Source organism: Urocitellus parryii, chromosome 8, assembly GCF_045843805.1.
Source record: "Urocitellus parryii isolate mUroPar1 chromosome 8, mUroPar1.hap1, whole genome shotgun sequence".
Taxonomy (NCBI): domain Eukaryota; kingdom Metazoa; phylum Chordata; class Mammalia; order Rodentia; family Sciuridae; genus Urocitellus; species Urocitellus parryii.
Window position 1 is genome coordinate 70,677,420 of NC_135538.1, and position 25,845 is coordinate 70,703,264.

The 25,845-nt window shown below is 41.5% G+C and overlaps 1 protein-coding gene across 3 annotated transcripts in view; it reads left to right on the forward strand.

Moving 5' to 3' along the window:
- LOC113198419 (gamma-aminobutyric acid type A receptor subunit rho2) overlaps nucleotides 1–25,443 on the forward strand; it is a 59,094-nt gene extending 33,651 nt beyond the window's left edge. For all 3 annotated transcript variants that reach the window (XM_026411147.2, XM_026411154.2, XM_026411163.2), the window contains 7 exons: nucleotides 3,885–3,952; nucleotides 6,431–6,654; nucleotides 7,295–7,377; nucleotides 7,542–7,682; nucleotides 15,811–15,963; nucleotides 16,932–17,128; nucleotides 20,863–25,443. In XM_026411147.2, the coding sequence (XP_026266932.1) occupies nucleotides 3,885–3,952; nucleotides 6,431–6,654; nucleotides 7,295–7,377; nucleotides 7,542–7,682; nucleotides 15,811–15,963; nucleotides 16,932–17,128; nucleotides 20,863–21,174 (1,178 nt within the window). In that variant the 3' untranslated portion in view covers nucleotides 21,175–25,443. The remainder of the gene's footprint in view (nucleotides 1–3,884; nucleotides 3,953–6,430; nucleotides 6,655–7,294; nucleotides 7,378–7,541; nucleotides 7,683–15,810; nucleotides 15,964–16,931; nucleotides 17,129–20,862) is intronic.
- Nucleotides 25,444–25,845: the final 402 nt, after the last annotated feature.

Here is a 25,845-nt window from a genome sequence, read left to right on the forward strand (position 1 = left end):
ACAGAGAAATACCTTTTCCTTTGGGTTCTGTGATTGCTCCTCTGACCCAGCTCCCAAAAAGGAGACAAAGCAGGCAAGAAAAGGAGCATGCCTTGAACCCGGTTTTATTGGGGAGAAGCTATTAAATGAGGCAAGGGGTAGGATTACAAAGGAACAGGTGAGTGTAACTCAACCCCACTGGGTAACGCTTACTTCTGGAGCCACACCTCATTATCCGAATGGAGCTAAAGTCCAAATCATTCCGGGGTGCGATAATTGTTCAGTATCTCTTTCTCAGGACTTAAGGGTGTGTATTTCCAGATTGGCTCCTGAAAGCTCACTATGTTTTAATTTTCTAATGAATGTTGAGATAACACCTTATATAAATTCTAGTGCTTTGAAATTTGTTGAAATTGCTTTATAGCACAATATATAATAAATTTTTATTCTACTCTGTCCTTTCTACTATCTAACCAACTCTATATTCATTTTTTTTTCTCTCTGCCTTTTTTCCTTTTTGACTGGTCATTTTATTATTATTATTATTCCGATTTTTGTTTAGAAGGTACAAACTCTTACCATTACCTGGTGGTTCTCCTGAAAACAGAATGAAGAGTCCTTGGCTTATCACATTTGTATGTTAATCAGCTGCTTCTACTGTTCTGGACAATGCAAAGACCTCAGAACACTCTTAGGCCATTTATGCCCTTGTCTGCTTAAAAGCCATTTTTGATATTTATTTTTTAGTTCTCGGCGGACACAACATCTCTGTTGGTATGTGGTGCTGAGGATCGAACCCGGGCCGTACGCATGCCAGGCGAGCGCACTACCGCTTGAGCCACATCCCCAGCCCTAAAAGCTATTTTTGTAATGTATTTTAGTTCAGGCTTTTCCATCGCACAATAAATTATCAGTAATGTTTTGCATAATTGATGTTCTTTTAGAATTTTGCATGTATTTACTATTTGTGTTGTTTTTTTAATTCCTTCTCACATGTCTAGCTTTCCCCTTCAGATCACATGCCTTCTTCTTGAAAGACACCTTCATTTGGGGTAGGATGCCTGTTGGCAAATTTTCACTTTAGTTTACCTGAAAATTCTATTTCATGTAGATTCTTGAAGAGTCAATGACATAAATATTCATTCACAAGTTGAGTCCTAACAGTGCTTTCTAGGATCATGAGAAGAAAATAATGGTGGGAAAGAATGGAACTGAGGAGAGCCCTTTGCTAATTATGCATTTCCCTTATGCTGCCTTGAATTTGCCACCTCTTTGGTTATCCTACCTGAAATCCCACGGACTTCAAATTGGCTCATTAGAACCCAACTTAAAAAAAAAAAACAACACAACAAAAACCCATAACAGTGCTAAGTGACCAAGTCATGAACACCTAGTTTAATTAGACTACTTTCCTTCTGAAAGGACTCAGCCCAATTCAAAACATAAAATTGTTAATGGAAGAAGAAAAACCATTAATTCAGAAGACTCTATTCCCAAAGTAGGCTGGGAAGGGCCACAAAGTGGAAAACTCAGACAATCCCAGCTGTTGTATGGGTTAGAGGCAAAGCTTAAATCATGGAGGGCAGCGACATTGGTATCTTTTTCTAAATTCTTATGAAGATTAAACTCAAAGCAGTTCTCAAGTCTCCTGAATACACATGGTCTAAGGTGGTTTGCCTACAACAACCCAGGGCACATGAGATCTTGACCTGCTCCATGTGGGCGTTATCTTGAGAACACTGAAATCTTCCCGAGAGGTTTTGCCAAACTTCTTCATAAAAGGGCAACTGGAGGTGTGGGAGCGAGCTAGGTCCTGAGACAGAGAGGCACAGGAAGAGTCAGTGTGTGTGCTGATGTATTTTATCTGGAAAATGCCCTGAGCCAAACAGCTCCTGGTCAAACACTGTGCACATTATCTGAAAACCAGATCACTGAAAGTTTATCCAAAGAAGGCAATTGCTATCCTGTTTCTTCCCTTTGGCTCTTGGAACTATGTAACAGGTCACCTGGCACTCCAGAGGAAGGGAATGAGAGGGTAAAGGAGACCAGATAGAGAGTGTAGCACACTTTGCACAGAGCACAGTGGTGTTTTAATATCTCAGACTGAGGAAGGATCAGAAGACGAGGTAATTAACCAGCCCCTGTCCTCTGATGGCAATGTTGGGAACTTCAGCAGTGAGTGGAGATCTGAATACTGGGGAAGAGGGTCCAGGTGTCAGGCTGGCCTCCAGTTGTAAGTATCCCTCCTCCTGGGGGATAGAGTGGGTGCCGGCTGGTTGGCCCTGAGGAGGGGCTCCTCCCACCCTTACCATTCCACTTCTGGAACTTTCAAAGCACCCCTGCAGCCTGGAATAAGTAGAGAACATGGCTATTGGAATAGGGCTTTCTCATGGACCCTGACCTAAACCATAAATTGAGGAACATGGTAAACTAGAAAGATCAGTTTACATTCAGATTTATATGAGAAGGAAAAAGAAAAATAGAGAACAAAGCAATGCACTCATGTGCTTTCATGTTTAAGATCACAGAAAATATTCTCTCAATCCCATAGTAATAACTGAAATACTTTTCCATTCCATCAGCCTCAATCAAAATCCCAAATTTTAATAGTGGTTTTTTGAAATATTAGCAAACCTATGGGGTCTGGTGGGATTAGGAGAGGGTCAGTGAGCCCATCCAATGCCCTGGGCTACTTCTTGCATTTGGGCTGGAATTGAGGAATGAACCTTCTAAATCTTACTTTGTCAGTATCTCTGATCTCTTTCCCTGGCCTCAGTTGAAGTCCCTTCCAATTCTTCTCGTTCCCTGAGACCCAGACTCCCCTGCTCCCTAAGGTTTTCTGGGCTCAGATCACAGCAGCTCAGGTCAAAATGTCCTATTCCTGCACTTCCTGGTCAGGGCTCAAGGTCCTGGGTGCAGCTGGACTGGCTGCCAGACAATTTCCTCTCTCCAAAAGCCTCTCCCACAAGCTGCCACTGACTCTTTCCAGGAATATGTTTTTGACTGTGACTATAATGACATTTGTTCATATGTTTTGACAGACACAGGTTTTGAGGTTTTTTTTAAATCTAAATTTTTAAATGTTAAGATCTAAAAAAAACCAAAAACACTTTACTGAAGCATAACAGACATAAGGAAGAATACTCAAATTATAAGTGTACAACTCACTAAACTGTCACAAAGTGAATTTACCAACGTGCCCATCATCCAGCTCAACTAAAAGGACAGGACCTCATAGATAAATCCATAGATTTATGGATTTAGAAATCCTTCCAGGATCCAGATAAAATTGAATATTCATTTAGGTGCTATGTTATCTCACCTGAAAAGATTTCAGAATCACGTAGATTATTGTCTTTCCCTGTGATTTAACTTTGCATGGAGACCTTATCTCACTTTAGATTGAAAGTTTCCAGAAGGCAGAACTTCAACTACTTGCTAGATTCTCTGTAGGTAGAATTTCAGTAGTTGAATGAATCCAAATCCCAGCACATAGATAAACCAAACTCAGGTCAGAGGCTCTCAGGACTTGTTCTATCCTTCTTGGATTTTTACAGGAGGACAAATGACCAGGGTCTCCACTCAGACACTAGAGCTGTTTTATTACCTTCACTCCATAGAGACATCCCTAGGATACAGGAGGTAGTGATTCAGCTCATTGATTCATCCAACAAGCATAAATTAAACACCAAGCTTGGACCAAGAAAGGCACCTAAAGCAGACACAGTCCCAGGCCTCAGTGGAGAAAGCTCAGCCTCTATCATACCTGGAACTAGCAAGAAAATCCACAGGGGATTCTGAACCACTGCCTCATTACTTTTGCAGTCCTGGCTCCCTGGGGAGGTGGGTGGGAGCCGTCTCCCACCAGGAGTGTGCCTTAACCAGCTCTCTCTGCTCTTCTGCAGGCCCTGCCATCCCAGTGGGTGTGGACGTGCAGGTGGAGAGTCTGGACAGCATCTCTGAAGTGGACATGGTATGCAATATCCTGGGCCAGTAGCCCCGAGGGAGGGGTCCATAGCTGAGTTACTGTGAGAGCCTGTGGGTTGGTAGCTTTGATGTTGCAGGCTGTGCCTGAGAGGGCAGGGCAGGAGCTGGAAGTGACCAAATGTGGGCTTGGGCATTGGCCTAGATGCAGTAAAGTCTCTCGAGCTTTATGGGTAGAAATAGCTTATAGTTTCTGGGCCCCACTACATACTCCCTGGTTTCAGAATCTCTGGGTTGAGGCCCAGGACTTTGCTTTTTGAATACACTTCTCAAATGCTGAGAGTGGTCAGATGACCCATTTTGATTGAAAGGCTGTAGTTCTTAGATTTTCAGTTCCTGCTGTGTGTACAGCTTCCCCACGCACTCCACAGAAATGCCCTCCACTGTATTTCTTGACTAACCCCATACAGACACCTCCCAGCTGTTTGCAAGACCTTGGTTTGGAGAGGAGCCTTCCCTTCAGTGTCTGACCTTATAAACTCTTTTCCATTCTGCATTTCTAGTTTGCAAACTACTTCTTTCCTCATGCATGTTCTCCCTCTGGCTCTCTCAGGCATCTCTTTATCCTTTAGGTCTCAGTTGAGATAAGGCTTCTTCTAAAGGGCTTCCCTGACCACCTGGTCTAAAAGTTTCCTATTTTTCCCTCTAGCTCACATCATTCATTTAAACTGTGCTATCAATTTATTTTGGGGGAGATGTCATGTTTATAGGTCATCCCCTATATTTGACTCTAGGCTCCACAAGTACAGGAACTTGTCTTTCAGTTTTTTGCCCCCATATCTCCAAGCCTAGCCCACTGTGGGCCCTATGGAGGCTCTCAACACATGTATGGAAGGAAAGAAAGTGAGGGAGGGTTTCCTCATATATCCATGAAGGGAGGAGGCTTCCCTGGCTCCCTTTTTGTTTGTTTGTTTGTTTACTGGTGCTGGGGATCAAACTGAGGGCCTTGCACTTGCTGAGCATGTGCTCTACCACTACTCCCCATCCCTTCCCTGGCTATTATTGGACCCAGCACAGCAAGGCTGATATGATACTCATGCTGTGCACCCTCATAGCTCCAGCATCTGGAAAGGAGGGTATCCAGGTGTGAAAGGTATGAATGTGACAGTCTCCAAGATGCTACAGTGCACACTGCCAAATCCTTTGGATATCCAACAGTTAGGTTCAGCTCCAGAACCATTTGGGTTTGGGCCCAGCCTGGCTGCTTTAAATCTGAATCAGTACCAATGTCCACTCTGGATGTGAAGGCTCTTATGAAAGTGTGACTGAGGACCTCAGAGAGAAGTGTCCAAAATGACTTACTTGCTTGTCTTAGAACAATCCACCAGTTGCTCCACCACAAAGAAAATGGTAGGTAGGTACTGTCCAAGCTGGCCTTGCACATGTTTGTGAATTTACAATATGGCACTCCCCCTGAGCAATGTCCCTCAGAGCATGGTCTCTAGCTGTGGGACCCAGAAGGGACATTTGGCTCACATCTCCTCCTTACATAATTGGCTGTTTCTTCATGTATGAAAGAAGAATTTGTGGCAAGTGATGGTCAGTCTAGGAACAGACTTTCACGTAAGCCCAATCTCTGTGCCTGTTCTTTCTTTCTTCCCTTCCTAGGGCTTCTTCTTGGCCCACCATCATTCACTCTCTTCTCTATCCCTCGTCCACTTGCTTCCATTTGCATCGTGACCTATCTCTGGCCATGGTATAAGAACCAAACTCTTGGGTTTGACCATCAATTATACAGACAAGGGGATACTTTATTTTTATTTTTATAGTGATGGGAATCAAAAGTCAGGGCCCAGCATATGCTAGGCAACTGCTCTATGACTGACTTCCATCCCCAGCCCAAGGAGACAATTTTTAACAGGATAAGCTTTAGAATTGAAATTATAGTAGGTGTGCAGTTGCCTGTGTCCTCATCCATTCACCTTCCCATTTTTCCATCTAACAAATATTTATTGAGTACCTAACATATGCTTTTCCAGACATTACATCTAATGATGAACAGGGATTCAGTGATAGTCAGGACACAATTCTGCCTTCAATGATGGGAGAAATCTAATGGTAGAAATCTTTCTAAGAGGAACCCTTGACTGTTTAGGTTTCTGAAACAGGCCACCATGCCAAAATGAACTGGTTAGCCAGATAGGTTAAAAGCCATGTACTCAGGGTCTAGTGAGTGAGAACCGAGCTTTGGAGGAAATTCCTGCTCCTGGCCAGCAGGACAGGATGACAGCATCATAGCTGTAATTTTCCTTTGTGGGTTGCTCTGTCTCCTGGGCTCCAACTTTATGAGGCACAAAAATGAGCCCTTCTCATCTGCAGCAGCACCATCAATCACATTGGCTATGGTGCCCAGGGCTGTGGAACTGTCCCCCTGACTCTGGAAGCTGATACAGTGGAGAACAACAGAATTCTAAGGAAGGAAGCTCTCTGAACCATTTCAGTCTGGTCTTGCCCCTGGCTCCCATAGGACTTCACCATGACCCTGTACCTGCGGCATTACTGGAAGGATGAGAGGCTGGCCTTCCCCAGCACCAGCAACAAGAGCATGACCTTTGATGGACGGCTGGTGAAGAAGATCTGGGTCCCAGATGTGTTCTTTGTTCACTCCAAAAGGTCATTCATTCACGACACTACCACTGACAACATCATGCTGAGGGTGTTCCCAGATGGTCATGTGCTGTACAGCATGAGGCAAGTGTCCATGGGGCCATGGTTTCTTGTCCAGTGCCATTCCACTATGTATGATCAGTTCCTTTGGCCTGGAAGAGTTTGTCGCTGTGATCTGTGGGATGGCATGAGCCTTCCGATGCCAGTCAGAATTGTCCAAAGATGAAAAGGCCACCCAGTAGGTGGAGACCTCCATATCACTGGGGGTGGATTAACTAACCCATCTTTTTCCATATCTTACTTGCCTGATTTTATAGTTCACCAGAATTAAATAATAAAACTAGATACTTCCTGGTCTTGGGTGAAGGAGGGAGCATGCTAATCTCCCAGGCTCCTCTGGGGTAGGCATCCCTGCTGGTTGAGGGCAGTGCCCAGAGAAGGGTGCAGGTGTGGGCCACTAGTAGTCAACACCCCTCCTCTTGGCTAGAGAAGGGGTGCAGCAGCCCAATAAAGGGGATCCAGCAGAGCACTAATAACACCTGTCAGAGAAGACCAAACTCTAGAAGTTAAGGTTTTTTAAGTTAGACATCTATGTAACCAAACTTCTGAAATAAACACAAGGAGGCAGCTGCTCTTGGTCATGTTCTGTGTCTTCCTTACTTTGGGTGGGTGCATGAGCCAATAGCTTGCTGCCCAAGTCAACTGTCATATCTGGGTTGTGCAGGATTACTGTCACTGCCATGTGCAACATGGACTTCAGCCACTTTCCCCTGGACTCCCAGACCTGCTCTTTGGAGCTGGAGAGCTGTAAGTATCAATGTTTTCTATTCCATACCTTATTCCCTACCCAATCTGTGCACTGCCTGCCAGTGATAAGAACTGTTTGCCCTGGCAGGTGCAGGACTACTCTATTGCTGCACACCACCCAGAAACAAAGGCATCCGATTTAATTTATTTTCTTCTCCCCAAAGATGCATATACAGATGAAGATCTGATGCTGTATTGGAAGAATGGGGATGAATCCCTGAAAACAGATGAGAAAATCTCCTTGTCTCAGTTTCTGATTCAGAAATTTCACACAACTTCCAGACTGGCCTTCTACAGCAGCACCGGTAGCTACCTTTTTGTCACAGCCTGATTCAAATGTGAAAGAAAACTCATTAGAATTTTTTATCTCCTCAGTGAAAATAAATTTTGATTTTTGAGAGAATCCATAGTTCTAAAATATAAACTGTGTTTAAAATCAGGAGACAGAGAATAAAACAAAATTGCTATATTCTTAGACTCCATCAGCAGTAACAACACAACTTATCCTTCAAGACTTCCAGTTTTACCTGTGTAATTTAACAAGGGCAGGGTCCTATTCTACATGCTATTCTATAACCTGATTTGTGATCCTACTTAGTAAGATGGGCAGATAGCTTTCCAAGCACATATAGTTATTATCCATATCAAGACTGTTGATTCTTTTTTCTTTTTTGCAGTACTGGCAATTGAACCCCAGGCCTCATACATGCTAGACAAACACTCTACCACTAAGCTACAGCCCCAGCTCCAATGAAACATTTTTTAATGTTTAATTTCTTCTTGGATCCTGGGCTATGTTTGAAAGTTTAAGAGAACTACTTGTCAGCTCTTCTCTGATCTCACATTTAACTCTTGGGTTACTTTATTGGGACCGTTGTAATGAAGCACCATAATTGGATGCTTGAAACAATAGGAATTTATCTGTTGCTGTTCTTGTCTAGGAAAAAATCCTTTCTGCCTATGCCCAGCTTCTGGTGGTTGCCAGCAGTTCTTGACATTCCCTGGTTTGTAGCCACACTTCATTCTCTACCTCCGCCATCACGTGGCGCCCCCTTATCTCTGTATACTCACCAGGTGTCCTCTGTGTGTGTAGGCCCAAATTTCCCTCTTCTGTAAGGAGACCAGCTATTGGATTAGGGCCTAACTTAATCCATTATAATCTCATTTTACCTCAATTCTATCTGCAAAGACCCTATATCAAAATGAGGTCAGGAGGTCACCTTCACAGGTACTGGGAATTAGAAATTCCATATATATACATATAATTTTAAAAAAATTTCTTTTGCAGGTTAATATTGTAAGTTTATTGCCATATCATGTGAGTCTGGTGAAGAGACAGAGTAATAATGTACTTTAAAGAATTTTTATGATCTTATATTTTTATTGGTGCATTATGATTACACATAATAATGAGATTCATTGTGACATATTTGTACTGGCCCATAGCATAATTACATCAATTTCATTCCTCAGTATTTCCCCTTTCCCTCCCCTCCTTACTCCCCCAAACACTTTCCTCAGCTCAACTGGTCTCTTTTCTATTTTCCTGAGGTCCCTTCTTAATGTTTTTATTAGTGCATTATAATTATATGTATCAGTGGAGCTCATTGTGACATTCATATGCACATAACATAATTTGCTTTAATTCACTCCTCAGTACTTCCCCTTTTCCTCTCCTTGCCCCTTCTGCCTGTCCCTTCATTTTCTCTTCTGGTCTTCTTTTTATTTATTTCCAAGTATATGTATATATTTTTTCATTAATGCATTATAATTACTCATTAAAGTGGGATTTGTTGTTGTATATTCATGCAAGCATATAACATAAGGTGATTGATTTTATTCCCTAGTTCTTCCCCTTTTCCCTTCCTTCCTCCATCCCCCTTGATCCACTATCCTTCCTCTACTAATCTTCATTCTATTTTCATGAGATCACACCTTTGTAAAATTCTAGGCTTCTCTATATCTTCCACATGTGAGGGAAAACATTCAATCCTTGACTTTCTTTTTTTTTTCTAATCCAAACTGTATCCAGCTTTATTAAAGATAATTTTCATAAACAGCCATAGTATTTCAGGCAGACAATCATTAACAGTATACAACAACTTTCAAATTCCCTTCTTGGATGGACACCAAAATTAGAAAGCTACTATAAAGCCCTATTAAGTCTTCACTTGATGCTCTGAATAGGGAAAGTTTAGAGTGAGTGTTGACATTTCACGTTTATCATGTGGTTTAACAACTTTTCATGAGTTAACCCTGACTTTCAGAAAATGACAGAATTATCAGTCTTAAGGTCCACAATCTAAAAAAGGAACTACTGCTTTTCTGAGGAACACTATCTCAATGATGTCACTGGAAAGTCCAGATTGCCTGACACACTGGTAAAATAAATTGTTGGGAGTCAGGTCCTAACTTGTCTGAGTTTAGGGACATTAAGTCTATGCTGTTGGTGGAGAGGGAGAGGAGGACATAAAGATGAATTTCAGTTTTTCCATACCGCGAGGCGTTTGTGCCAAGGTGGCTATGTGTGCCAATATCAGGAAGTCCCTTCTCTTGGGAGCCAAGAGAAAGTCTCTCAAAATGGCAGGGAAAGGTGTTCCCCACAGGAATCCAGCTTTGGAGACATTCTACTAGTGACATATGCTCCTTCCCTCCCAAACAACAATGAGGTGTTCTGTGTGCTAACAACATAGCTTTTTAAAAAATAAAGTAAAACAAAATTCTGCATTTTTATAAAACTTGATAAAAATAGTATTTCAAACTGTACAGTCACCAGAAGGACCCAGTTATCAAAAATGCAGACACTTCCTTTGGCAGCAATGGCACCGTTAGCTTTCGGTGCCTGGTGTGTTTGGGCATCTCCATTTTCTGCAGGGTTATTCCCATTTTTGTCATCATCAGTTTCCCTTTTCCCTTTGGATACCTTCTCTCCCTTCTTTGCAAGAGCCTTTTTAGGCTTGGGCTCTGGCTTTGGAGGAGCAGGTTTAGCAGACAACCTTGTGGATCTTCTCTGTGGTTCGTCCTTCACTTGGCTTTATCTCCTTTGGCATACCCTTCAGCATAGTGATATTGGGCATGATGGTGATGGTCGCAGGACACAGGTACTGGACACAGGGATGCAGCAGAGTGCAGCTTTGGTTGATCCAGAGGTCGTTCTCGCCTCTTTCTCTTCACACCACTCAGGCTCCCTCAACCCTTGACTTTCTGAGCACTTAGCATGATGTTCTCCAGTTCATCCATTTACCTATAAATGACAAAATTTCATTCTTCTGTCTAGCTGAGTAGAACTACAATGTGTAGATGTACCATATTTTCTTTACCCATGTATCTGTCAACAGACACTTAAGCTGGTTCCATAACCTGGCTATTGTGAATTGTGCTGCTATAAACATTGGTACACACGTATCATGGTCCTATGCTGATTTCAGGTCTTTGGATAAATAATAAGGAGTAAAGTAGCCGGATCATATGGTGATCCCATTCTAGTCCCTTGAGGAATCTCCACAATGATCTTCACAGTAGTACTAATTTACAGTCCCACCATTAATTGTTTCTTTCTCTCCATATTCTTGCTGGCATTTATTATTTTTTATATTCTTGATGACTGTGATTCTAACTGTTTTGAGATGACATCTCATGTAGTTTTGATTTTCATTTCCCTATTAATGATATTGCACATTTTTTCATGTATTTAATGGCCATTTGCATTTGTTTTGAGAAATGTCTGTTTAATTCATTTGTCCATTTATTGATTAGTTTGAGTGGGTGTGTGTGTTAAATTTTAAGTTCTTTGTATATTCTGGATATTAATCCTCTGTCATAGAGTAACCAGCAAAGATCTCTTCTATTTTGTAGGCTCTTTTCATGTTATTGTTTCTTTTGCTATGGAGAAGCTTTTAAAATTTGCTGCCATCCCACTTATTTATTCTGGGTTTTATTTCTTGCACTTTATAAGTCTTATTACAGAAGTCAATGCCTGCACCTGTATTGGAGTGTTGACCCTATGTTTTCTTTTATCAGTTGCACAGTTTCTGATTTACCTCCTAGGTCTTTCATCCACTTTGAGTTGAGTTTTGTGTGGGGTGATAAATAGTTTACTTCTTCTCTAAGTAGTTATCCAGTTTTCCCGGCACCATTTGTTAGAAAGTCTTTCTTTTTTCCACCTTAAGTTTTTAGCACCTTTGTCAAAGATGAGATGATCATATCTGCGTGGGTTTATCTCTCTGTCTTCTACTCTGTCCTATTCCATTGGGCTTTGTATCATGCTCTTTTTATTACTATTGTAATACAATTTGAGGACAAGTATTGTGATGCCTCCAGCCTTGTTCTTATTACTCAGGATTTCTTTGGCTATTCTGGATATTTCATTCTTCCATATGAATTTTAGGATTACTTTTTCCAGTTCTATGAAGAATGTCATTGGAACTTTAATGGAGAGTGTATTTGAATCTGTAGGTTGCTTTCGGTAATATGGCCATTTTAATAATAGTAATACTGCCTATCCACGAATATAGGATGTTTCCTCATCTTTTAATATCTTCTTCAATTTCTTTCTTCGGTGTTCTATAATTTTCATTGTAGAGCTCTCTTACCTCCTTGGTTAGATTGATTTCCAGGTTTTGTTTTCTTTTGTTTTGAGACGATTGTGAAAGGAATTGTTTGCCTAACTTTTTTTCATTAGGTTAGTTATTGGTGTAGTGGAAAGCTATTGATTTTTATATGTTGGTCTTATGCCCTACTACTTTTCTGAATTTATTTATCAAGACAAAAAGACTTTTAGTGAAGTTTTTTGAGTCTTCTAAGTACAGGATCATATCATCTGCAAACAGTGATAATTTGACTTCTTCTTTTCCTATTCATATCCTTTTATTTCTTTCTCTTGCCTGATTGCTCTATATAGAACTTCAAGAACTATATAAAAAATAGCCATGGTGAGCCCAGCACAGTGGTACACACCTGTAATCCCAATGGCTTGGGAGGCCGAGGATTGCAAGTTCAAAACCAGCCTTAGCAACTTAGGGAGGCCCTAAGCAACTCAGAGAGACCCTGTCTCAAAGTAGAAAACAAACAGGTCTGGGGATGTGAGTCAGTGGTTAAATGCCCTGGGTACAATCCCCATGCCTCTAACCCACATACCTCAAAATAGCAGTAGTAAGAGTGAAATGAGAATCTTGCTCCTGATTTGGGAGGAAATTCTTTAATCTTTTCCCCATTCTTTCAGTATGGTGTTGGCTTTGGGCTTGTCATAGTATTTGTGATGATGAGATAAGATCCTTCTATCCCTAGTCTCTTCAGTGTTTGTATGTAACATGAATGGGTGTTAAATTTTGTCCAAGACTTTTTCTGTATCTATTGAGATAAACATGTAGTTTTTGTCCTTAATTCTATTTTTGTGATGAATTGCATTTATTGAACCAATCTTGCATTCCTGGAATGAAATCAAATTGATTGTAATGTACAATGTGTTTTTGAATGCAGATTGCTAATATTTTATTAGGGATTTTTGCACTTAAATTCATCAGGGATATTGGTCTGCAGTTTTGTTTCCTTGATATGTCCTTATCTGGTTTGGTTATGAAGGTGATATTGACTTTATGAATGTATCTGGAGGTGTTCTATCCCTTTCTATTTCATGGAATAATTTGAGGATCATTAACATTAATTTGTCTTTAAAAGTCTGACATAATTCATCTGAGAATCCATCTGGTCCTGGATTTTAATGACTGCTTCTGTCTTATTGCTTGTTATTGTCTGTTTAGGTTTTCTATATCTCTTGGTTCAATTTGGATGGTCATCTGTATCTAGAAATTTCAACATTTTTTTTTTAGGGAACACAATTCAACCTATAATAGTTCCCTAGTGGCTTTGGGACCCCAGCAGCCTTTTCACATCATTTCCCTTTTGTCCCAGCACTGAGAAATCTAATCCCTTCTTCAGGAGGTTTTAGCATGACTTCCTGCTCCTGCTGGCCAGCATCTGCCTCCACAACACCCTTGGGTTCATAGCATCAAACATTGCAAAAGATTGTTTTGGTGTCAGGGCAACTCAGGTCTGCTTGATGATGGCCACGGCACTCATCCTCTTCCATCTCTCCACTTTCACTCTGATTATGTGTGCCACACAATTTTCTTTTCTCATTGTTCTCACCAAGTTCAAATCAACAAAGCCATTATTGAGAGTTTCTTATATAACCCCTATTATATGCCACTGCTTTAAGCCCTTCATGTTAATTAATTTATTTCTACCCAGCAAATTTGTGGTGTAGATATTATCACTTCCAGTTTGCAGATGAAAAAACTGAGACTCAGGGATTAAGCTACTGGTTGAAGTTGCACAGCTGGTAAGTGGCCATGTAATCTCCTTAATTCCCATGTGTACTCCTCTTAGATATTCTCTTGACTGGAATAGCATGCTTGTCTGTTTTGTTCCCCATTCAAGTCTTTCTAGAGTAAAGATTAAAATGCATCTTCACTCCCATTATTCACCACGTACCATACAAGCAAGGTCTTGTGTTCCTTGCCATGGGAGTGGTGATGCCACCCTGGAGCACTCTGCTTGCCACACAGAATATACATGTTCAAAGCTTCTGGATCCTTCCCTATGTTTTCTGGAAAGCTCGTTCTGATTTTCTTAGAAGGGAGGATAATGAGAATTAATAGTCTAATAAAAATAAAAGCATCTATTGGTCCTTTAAAAGGTCCTGTGCAAACCTAAGGATCAATGTGATTTACTTCAAAGATGTCAATTTGAGTAGGGAAAATAAAGCCAACAAGATTGAACAAAAGCTGTTAGATGAAAAAATGATTAGTTGTCTCACTAGAGTTGAAGATCCCTTCCTATTTATTTATTCCCCTAAAAGCACCTATCCCATTCAACAACTCAGGAATCTACCCATATCCAGGTGGCAAACTTGTCAGGACTCACCCGATGGCTCCAGCCTGGTCCTGTGGACACCCCCCCAACCTACCCTGACTCTGCTAACTTCCACTTGAGCCAGATGGACTAAATCAGAACCTCTCCGGGAAAGGTCAAGGATAGGAATGCTATCAACCTTAAGAGCAGCCAAGTTAAGTCACAGTCCTGAGTCCATATTGCTCACTCTGTCTCTGAATCTCTCCTCCTTGCTGACGTATCCCGTGTGCACTCAACTCCTCTATAAGCCTTCCTTAGTCATTATAGCCAATGGGCAACTTGGGCTCTGTGTCTCAAAACCTAAAGATTTTCCTGTTTATACTTCAGATGGACATTTTAGCACTTAGATATGCATGGTGGCATACCTTGAGTATGTCAGCGAGCATTTCCATTTCATGGGACCTCCACTCAATTCTTTTTAAATCCTTGAGGGAAGAAAGCAAGAGCTGGGCTTCTATGATCACCCCTCAGGCCCCAGAATGTGACCACCTGCTCAAGTAAAGGGACACTGTGTGAGAAGAGCCCGACCTGTAGATAACTCAATTGACCCAAGCTCATCCAAAATTCAGGTTGAATTCTTGGAGAAGCCTCTGAGAGTCTCATCTCCCCACGTCCCAAATAAGACAGATTCAATCTGGGTTTCCCAGACCTCAGCAAACTTGCATAGCACTCCTGCCATGTTTGTCTTACTTGGTAGGTTACGCATGTGGTCATGGATTTAATTTTTTTCTATAAGTCATCTTTTGTACCTTATTTTGAAAAGAAATCAGTGGAAAACTGGTATCATCTGTGATAACAGAAGATGATTTTAATAATGAACACAAACCTTCTTCTGAACTTCACAAGTCATCTTGTTCTGCTGTTATGTGTACTCCACTTTGGGACACCAGTGAGTTGTGGTGTTCTTGGAGGAGGCTGGACTGAACCAGAAGACAGATGAAGGTGTGCAGACAGCTTTCACATTCACACTGTCCTTCGCCCCACTTTGGGTCTCAGTAACTATGGGTCATTTGAAGTCTAACAATGTCAATCACTTTTTAAAACCATGAATCAGTGATTCTCATATTTCCATAATGAAATAGATGCATGCTGCCATTTTTTTTTTCTGAGCAATGGCCCATGAGGTAACAGGTTTCCATAAGGAGGATGGATGTCAGGAGTAGAACTCATGTCAGACTGTAGAACTGGTGGCCTATTTCTTCTTGTGAAGGGGTGGAACGAATGACTCATCTCTCAATAAAGAGGACAGTGATGAGCACCCAGCTGTTCTGGCTCCTGCCTTGGTGGTATAGAACCACTCCAACTTCTCATGCTCCTGAGCAGCCAATCACTCAGCAAATAAGGTTGTGGTCTGCAAATAACACATACCAAACCAACAACTAACACATATCTGTTTTGCTCTACCTTTCTCCAAACAGCTATGAAGTTAGATAATATTGTCAAGATCTTATTCATAGGAGAAAGGGCTTAGATTGTGGAAAGGAAAGTACTCAAAATCTCACTGACTTCTGTATTCCCCAGGCTGGTACAACCGACTGTACATTAACTTCACGTTGCATCGACACATCTTCTTCTTCCTGCTCCAAACCTATTTCCCTGCCACCCTGATGGTCATGCTGTCCTGGGTGTCCTTCTGGATTGACCACAAAGCTGTGCCCGCCAGAGTTTCACTAGGTAAAAGCATTTGATACGGTGTGGTTGGGTGGCTATTTTTTTTTTTTTTTAAGATCACTAGGCAAAGGAAAAGTAAAACCATATTCAGAGGTTTTAAAACCAATTCAGAGGTTTTTACCTCTTGGAATCAGAAGAAGCAACCATTCCACCTGCCTCTTAGATGAAGCCTCCGTTTCCTCTACAACATTTTGAAAACCACAGGGAGCTAGAACTATATCAACTTGGGTTGCACCAATTCAGAAGGATATAGCCTGTCTGGGGATAGACTTCCACAACTGGCTGTTTTGGAGCTCAATATTCAGATGAATAAAATGATTCTGCAAATGCCAAAGTTATTCTATAAATACAAAAGTTTCTTTTGCTGGTCTTGTTTAGATAGGGCTTTGAGGCAGGGATCATATCATATGATTTAGGGAAAAGGAAGAGCTGCATTCCTGGGACCTTGGTTGTACCCCTTCCCAGACCCTAAATTCCACAGTCAGAGTTTACAACCCATCATCCCAGTGTGGGCAAAATCAGGTTGGACCCTGAGGAATGGGAGGGTTTAACCAGCAAAGCACAATGGAGAAAAAACTAGCATGGTAGGCTTCCAAGCATTTCCACAGTTGGGCTTAATAAATGGACTCAGATGAGGGAGAGTATGCCCATTCTTTCAGGGTTGGGAAAGTTCCTTTAAAAGTGTCCTCCAGTCATTGTTGTCAGTTCCACAGCAGAATAGGTCCTTTCCTAATCACTTCTGACCTTGTCAGCTGTGTCATAGAAACCCACTCTCCCAAGCTAGTGGAGGGGACTTGGAGAAGGGGCTGGGTGGAGGTGTGCTGGGGAAGGGGTTGGGGTGCCTGGCTGCTTGGGGAGCATCATCCCACCCCCACAAGGGAATTTCTCATTCCATCTAAGAGTCAGAGAATGTAAAACTGTGACTCTGAAGCTCTGAGCCTTGTGCCAGCTGACGGGTCTGGGTGTTGCAGGCATCACGACGGTGCTGACCATGTCCACCATCATCACGGGCGTGAACGCCTCCATGCCCCGCGTGTCCTACATCAAGGCAGTGGACATCTACCTCTGGGTCAGCTTTGTGTTCGTGTTCCTCTCGGTGCTGGAGTATGCAGCGGTCAACTACCTGACCACGGTGCAGGAGTGGAAGGAACGGAAGCTTCGGGAGAAGGTGAGGGGGGCCCCTTCATTTCCTTATAGCTGCTGCTTCTGGTTGGATGAGAGTGAGAAGGTGGTTGGCCAAGAGTGGTGTGGGGGTGTTGTATGTAGAAAAAGGAGGTGCTTCTACCCAAGGAAGAGGGTCCTGTGTTAGAATAGGTTCTAGCTTCTACAACAAAGGATCCCAGAGAACAGTTTTTGATCAAAAACTAGGAAAAAGAAAACTTGGATTTAGGCACAATTCTGCCACCTGAGCCTGGCCTGTTTCCTCATCTGTAAAAAGGGGATTACAGAACCCACTTTTACCTTCCTCCCAGGGCTGTTGTAAGAATCACATAAGACAATAGCTAAAAGTTATTTTGAAACTGTAGGGTCCTAGACACACAAAATATCACCAATGTTATTGAACATGTCAGGGAAAATACTTCCTGGTTCTGTGACCAGAGGAGGGGAGACTTCCAGAACATAAAGCTGCTTTATTTTTTTAAAATTTTGTTTAGTTGTTAATGGGCCTTTATTTTTATTTATTTATATGTGATGCTAAGGATCGAACCTAGTACCTCACACATGCTAGGCAAGTGCTCTACCACTGAACCACAACCCCAGCCCTAAAGCTGCTTTGTTGATAGGTGTTTTGACCCTGGGAAAATTTAGGCACAGTAAACATAAAGGCTAATAGTTTAGCCATTAGCCTCACTGGAAATACTACAGGGTCTACACTGCACTATATACCACACCACACTGTGAGGTAGAAGGCAAATGGGAAATCTTACAAAGCAATGTTCATGGGCCTTTGGCACAGAAAGAAAAGTCTATTTCATTCATATTCTAATGCTTGTTAATCACAGTAAGAAATAAAATGCTGACTTATTACCAAGTCATTACTAATCACTGCACTAATCAAAATGTCAATCACCTAAAAGCTATAGAGATCAGAGAACATGAAAAATCACACATTTGTGCACATCTGGGTGACTGTTGGTCCCTTAGCATAAGGGAGCTTTAAATTTTAAAAAAATAAATGTTTGCTTTTAAAAAATAGCCTTTCAAGTATGATATGTCAAGATCATTGTAATGTTTTGAGCAACTAATAAAAGAATTTTAAAAAATAGCCTTTCAATACACACATAATGCCTATCAAATTTTTCACATTGTCTTCAAATATATTAAGAATTTATTTTTAATTCAAATTTTTTACATCAGTATTTGCATACTTGTTTGAGTTTTCAATTATTTTCGCATTGTTATCAAATGCCTTTAGATTATATTTAAATGCTTTTGATTTATAATCCATTAGACTTACCTGTTCAAAAAATAGCAAAGCTTTCATCTGACAAATACAGGCTCATGAACCATTAACGTGTCACAAGTCCATCCAGGCAGTTCATTAATACTATGAGGTCATGATCCTTGTCAGTGATTTTTATAAGACTCTGTTTACAGAGTAATAGGGAAAGGTCATTGGGCCCTTACATCTGTCTGTTTGTGTGAGAACAGATGTGGGATGGGCAAGTATGAAAATTTCTGCTCCACTGGGGTCCGTGTGTGAATTAAAGATGGAAAGGTAGTAGCTGCAGGGCAGGCAGTTATGGGAAGACAGTAAATCTCTCTTCTGCTGCGCCACAGAGAAAGCACACTTCATAATCATTAAACGGACTCCCAGAGAAACCCAGGTTCCCAAATCTGAGCCAAGAAGGACCTGCCCTGGAATCACCTCCCATGTCTGTTAAAAATAAAAATTCCTGACTGGTGGTGTAGCTCAGTGGTAGAGTGCTTGCCTAGCATGCATGAGGCCCTGGATTCTATCCCCAATACTGCAAAGCAAACAAACCAACAAATAAATAAAAAGATTCCAGGGCCAAACCCCAAAACTTTCTGATTCAGAGTCTCTGAGGATGGCATCATGGATCTGCACTTATAACAAGCTGGAGTCTGACTTTGTCTGCATAAAGGTCAAAGCCTTCCTGCCTGGGGCCTGATAGGCTCACCCCTGGTTCCAATGTGGAGCCACTGCTGCTTTGGAGCATGCGGGAGGCACAGGGATGGCCTCCCCTCAGTGGCTGTAGTATGCAGGCTGATTATCCAGACCTAATAGGCTAAGGGCCACTTGCCCTTTCGGAGGAACAAGCTGATATGAAAAATGGGAATTTCTCATAATTTTTGGCATTTCCTATTCTAACTCCAAACCCTAGGAGAAAAGTGTTTTCATTTTAGCAGAAAGAATTTCAGTTTGAGCAAAGTAAAAGCCTGTGCTTTTATTAAGAAAGTACCTAAATAGACCCCCATGACAATACCTCACAAGTTTATTAAGGATTCGGTGTGATTATACCTAAGTACACACAGTTGGATAGATGATCGCTTACTGACCTTTTGATCCTATGAGTCTGTTAATTGTTCAGGAAGGTATCTCTTCAAGCATAAGAATAGTTCAAGTAATCTAATTTTGCAAGAAATCATTAATCTATTTTTGCATTTGAAAGCTTCATGACATTCACCTGAGCATTTCAAGACCTATAATAGTAGGAGGCAGGTTGTGAAATGTCATTATTTCACTTTCCCAGGTGGTAAAGACCGAGGCAGTAAAGGGCTGAGAGCCAGATCAGAAATATAATTAAAGTCAAAAGACGGAGAAGAATAAGCCCATGGCCAGTTGGCTGTGTCTAGTAGGCCTCATGCTTTTGGCCAACACAGACCAGCCCAGATGCCTACTGGAGCCTGCTCACTACTGACTCCAGCTGTGAGGAGAAAAACAAGAGAAACCATGTCCTCCTTCCAACTTAGAATTCCTTATAAACATTTTCATACTTGCAGAAATAATTTAAATAATAGAATAGTCTACATTTATATACTCCACAACCAGATCTAACATCATTAATTTGCTATTTTTGTGAGCGCTCTTTCCCCATTTAAACATATTTTTGTTGGTGCATCATGACCCTTTACTCTTAAATGTTAACTATTTGGAGTAGGACACTTTTCTACCTAATCATCTTTTAAAAAATTTTTTTAGTTGTAGATTGACACAATATTTTATTAATTTTCATGTGGTGCTAAGGATCAAACCCAGTGCCTCACATGTGCTAGGCAAGCACTCTACCCACAACCCCAGAGCCACAATTGCAGCCCTCTAATCATCTTTTGATTCATGTACAAAAAGATGGAATCCTGCTGGGTGCAGTGGCACTCGCCTATAATCCCAGCGGCTCAGGAGGCTGAGGCAGGAGGATTTCAAGTTCAAAGCCAACCTCAACAAAAAGCAAGGCGCTAAGCAACTCAGTGAGACCCTGTCACTAAATAAAATATAAAATAGGGCTGGGGATGTGGCTCAGTGGTCAAGTATCCCTGAGTTCAATCCCCAGTACTAAAAAAAAAAAAAAAAACTGGAATCAGAATCTATGGGTTTAAATTCCTGGCTCTGAAACTACCTGTGGAAGCTCAGGACAATTGTATACCTCTCTGGGTCTGGGTTTTTGCTTTTATAATTGGGCTATATCAGTTATTCTCAATTCTGGCAGCACAATAGAATTACCAGGAGTTTTAAATTAATTAGTTTGGAATGGGGCCTGGGTTTGGCCTGGGTGATTCTGATATGCAGCCAGGATAGAAAATCATTGGACTAAATGCTCTCTGGAGATCCTTCTAGTTCTTTCTGTGGTTCTGAGTAGCACTGGGGCTTTGCTTTCAAGCCTGGCCATCTCTGCCCAGCTCTCAAGGACTAACCAAGTCCTTTGTGCTTGCTGCCCTTAGGTCCCATGCATGTGTGGAATGCCTCATTCCAAAACCATGATGCTGGATGGAAGCTGCAGTGAGTCTGAGGCCAACAGCCTGGCTGGGTACCCAAGAAACCATATTCTGACAGAAGAAGAAAAGCAAGATAAAATAGTGGTCCACCTGGCCCTGGGCAGTGAGTCTAGCTCCTCCAGGAAAAGGGGGCTTCTCAAGGGCCAGGTGGGGCTCCGCCTCTTCCAGAACACCCATGCCATTGACAAATACTCCAGGTTGATATTCCCTGCCTCCTACATATTTTTCAATTTAATTTATTGGTCAGTGTTTTCCTAAGGGCTCCAAGGCCATGCCTATGTAAGGCATGGACATCCATTGGTGGACACACACATAGAGCAGAAGCTCCCGGACCTCCATGAGCAGCACCCCCCTCTCAGAAGAGCCCGGGGGCCTTCTGGCTGCCCTCACCCTGATCTCGTGGGTTTACTCCTTGTTTGCACTGTGTCTGTGTCACTCTTTACACCTTTCTGAACAGAACTGTCTTCTGCTCTTGCATGAGAATTTGTTCACAAGAAATCCCCTCCTGTTAAGAGAGAGAGAGAGAGAGAGAGAGAGAGAGAGAGAGAGAGAGAGAGAGATTCTAATGCCTCCAAGATGTTCCAAGACCCTCATAAACCTAGAATTCAGCTGTGAAAGGGTAGGGAAAATGACAGGCAAGCTTACGAGTGTTCTAGGTAGGAGACAGGAAATAGGGAACAAAATATTTGTGAACCCATACAACTGGATTAAGTGCCTAGAAAGGAAAACAAGCAAACAAACTAGCTAACTAACTCAGATCCTAGATAGGAAGTGATTTAGCCCATGTCACTCTGGTAACATATGTGATTTTGTAATACATTCACCCATCCATTCCACCTTTCATTAAATATTAAGGTCCCTCCCTGGGCCAGGAACTGTGGAAATGAACAAAGTCTCTTTCCCCATTGAACTTCTCTAAGCTGTGCTTATTCGACACTCATCATAATGTGCTTCTGCACCACTGCTCCCTCAACCCTATTTACCCTTCCCCACAGACCCATTTTGTTTACTGGTGATTTTACTCCAGGTTTATCTACAAAAGCAATTCTGTCTCCGGTGATATCCTCATGAAGCCAGCTCTATGTTTCTCTCCTGGAATCTCCATGTGGTAGAGCCTATGACTGGGAGAAGGATGGGCACTTGAGAACTAGTGAGAGTACAACTTGGTTTTAGGGAGAAGGGGTGTGGGTCTGTGTGGAAACCAGTTTCAGATACCATCTTACTTCTGTTTCTGGGCTCTTTCCCTTCTTCTCCAGCAGAATAATGTCAATAATGATGATAATTATAATCCCTGTGTCTAAGTCTGGTCCCCTACCCCAGTGATCCCACCTACTCTAACCAGAAGAGCTTCACACTCTGGAGTGATTTCTCCTTTACTTCCACAAGCTAGTGACCTTTCCTCTAATGCAGCTAAGTCCGAAGTTAGGAAAGCAATCTGATTTATTGAATCTGTACTAAGTTGTGGGTCATTTCTCTGAAGCCTGTTTCAGGAGATTGCTAGAAAACTGGAGTGGATCTCTAACTAGTGGAATTTTAGGTGGTATAAAGGATATGACTTTGCTAAGAGGGCTCTTCCTTTAAATTACAGCACTGGGAGTCAGAAGTTGGGGGAGATACAAGGAACACCCACCCCAAGTTTCCTTGCTCACTGAAGGACATCGTTTTGCTTTCTTCCTCATTGCTCCTGACAGCTTCTTGCCAGGGTCTGGGTATTTAGTCAAGAGTAGAAATATGATCAGCAAAAGACAAGGCACACCCTGTCTTAAAACAAATCTGGCCTGTGGAGTCTGCTCCACAGTTCATGACTGTCGGGGGTAGGGATTAGCTCTGAGGACTGCAGTGCACAGGAATACCAGGACTTCTAGGAGTTTTAAGTCAGGGGCATGTGGCTACCTGTCCTTTTACTCCCTCACTTGGACTGACTGTGTGGCTGCCCTATTCATTCCCATTTCTCCGTTTCTTCCCCAGGGTCATTCATCTACTGATTCCCTCTGTCACCTTATATACTCCTTGTATAAATCTGGTCCCAGACACTGTCTCACCAGTCCCTTGCTCATGTTGAGACACAGACTCATCATTTTGGACGATCAGGCCACCAGCCTTGATCTTACTATGGCTTTCTGCCCACCAGGCCAGAGGCTGTGTGATGGGGCAGGACTCAAGGAGCTGAACTCTCAGCTGGGATAGCTCCCGGCACTGTAATGACATATTTTATCTTGGGAGACTGCAAGTTCAGTAGGTTTCTAACACCATCTTAGGGTTTAATAATTCTCTAGAAGGACTCACAGAACTCAGAAAAACCAGTGTCATCATAGTCACAATTAATAACAGCAAATGAATATGGACTAAAATCATCAAAGGGAAAGGGAGGGTCTAGGAGAGACAGGTGCAGAACTCTGAATTGTCCTCATCTATTGGAGCTATTTGGATTTCACTTATTTTTCCCATCAATAATGTGTGACAATGTGCATGGAATAGTGTCAACCAAGGAAACTCACTCAAGCTCATCAAGGTGCACAGTTTTTTTTATTGGAGAAGGACCACATAGATACACTGATCACCCGCATGGCTGACTTTAGCCCCCAGCCTTTCTAGAGGTTGGGCTAACATTCGTGGCCCATGGTCCCATCATAAACTACATTAGTAGCATAAACTACCTATTGTGGCCCAGGCAAAGGCCCTACTATGAAGCAGGACATTTTTATGGATTTAGAGGCTATCTCTTGGGAGCTAGGATCCAAGGAGCAAACATTTTTTTGAAACACAAGGTTAATCTTTTACTACGTGACAATCCTTGCCAATTCCTTACTGTTATTGTCAATTGCTGTGCTACTGCTATATATTCAAGCAATAAACATTTTACAGCAGCCCTGCACTGGGTATGATGGGGTCCAAATTAAGAAAAGTAGTCACAGCTCTCAAAGAGGAGATAAGCAAAGGAAATGGCAGATAAATACCTGTAAATTTTAAAAAAGTATTGTCCTAGTCCATTTTCTGGTGTTATAACAAAATGCCAAATACTGGGTAATTTCTGAAGTTTATTTGGCTCACAGTTCTGCAGCCTGGGAAGTCCAAGAACATGTCAGCATCTGGTAAGAGCCTTCTTGCTCTTCATGGCACAGAGACTCACCTGGCAAGATAGAGCAGGTGTGCTGGTTTGGATCTCTCTTTCTCTTCTTATAAAGTCATAATGCTGTCATTGAAACCTATGCATTTGACCTCATCTGATCTTGACTACCTCCCAAAGGCTCCACTTCCAAATATCATTAGCATATTAATTTAGCAATCGAGTTCCCAACAAATGAAATTTGGAGGGATGCATTCAAATCATAAAAAGTGCTTAACACATAATGGTTCAATGGATGCTTGGAAAAGGAAAAAAAATTAATTCCTCTTGGAAGACTGAAAGATGGGACCTCATGGAGAAAGCAGCCCCTGGAATACCCCTTGAAGGAGAAAAACTGGGGCAAAAAACATGCTACATATATTCTGTCTAATATGGTAGCCATTAGCTACATGTCTGTTTAAGTCTAAATTAAAGTTAAATGAAACTGAAAACTCAGTTTCTCAGTTGCACTAATCACACTTTAAGTGCTCTGTTCCATAGCCATAAGTACTGGTGGCTACTGCAGTGGACAATCCAAAGCTATAGAACATTTACACAATGGTAGAAAGTTCTGTTAGCACTCTAGATGAAGGGATTGGCCTGAGCAAAGGTATGTAGGGAGGGAGGAAAGTTTGGAACTGAAGACTCTAGTGTGGAGAATAGGGTTTGTAGGGCAAGCTCCCTATCATGCTGATGCTAATGAGGACAACTTCCCCACCATGGACTTGCCTTGCTCAAGACCACTGGATTTTCCAGCCTCACAAATCAGTGAAGAATGAAAATGTGCAAACAAAAATGATTGGACGATACAGGGCTCTGGACTTGTTTAGAAATCTTTCATATCTTGAGACTCTCCCAGGCCACAATGCTGCTCAAAAAATAATAATTACGTTATCATTAAATATGTCATATTGCTTTGGTTGTAAGTCTTATTTAAATTCAACACTATTTTACTTCTAACTATGCTGTTTTCATAAAGTATGGTTCATGTAACATGGTTGCCTGTTCACAACTTAAAACAAATAGAGTATTTTTGCTAGTTTATACATTTAACTGGAGTTAACTCTATAGCAAACATATTTAGAATCATATACACTGTTTTGTCATGTGGGACCATGATGCAATGGTAGCACTGACTGATTGTAATATAGTGGTCTGATTCTATTTCAGAAAGTGAAATTAAAGGAGGTGAACTAGAGACAACAACAATAGTAGGAATAGAAAAGGGAACCAAGGAAATGTTGAAAATGTGGAATGATTTACCCTAGAGGTAGGAAGACAGAGAATCAAATGCAATTATTATCAGGGCTGAAACAATATTTTATTTTACATAATCTAAAATGTTATCAAATGTAAGATGCACTCATATTTTATGTACCATTAAGAGAGGAAAAATGTTAATTAAATTATGGCATGTTGATGATTATAAGATGAATCTTGATTTTGCCAATATTAAATTGTGAAAAATGTACATGTTAGAATAAAAGAAATGCATATTATACAAAAATTGGTGGCTGGACATACTCTTATTGAGACTAAGGAATCAGAATTTATTAAGCACTTGTCTTCAAGGTCTTGTGCTGGGGGATGAAGTGGTGGCAGATACACACATGAATGGAAAATATCCTTCAACAAATGAGAAGCTTACACCATAGTAAATGTGGTTCAAAAGAGGTACAGATCACAGAAGTTGAGGAGTCTTGTAAGTGGTGAATTTTGAGCAGTAGATAGATATATATAGTTTCAACTTCTAGAAAAGAGGAAGAGAGAATGACAACATTGAAGAAGGAAAGCTCAGGTATGAGACAGTGAATAGACACTTT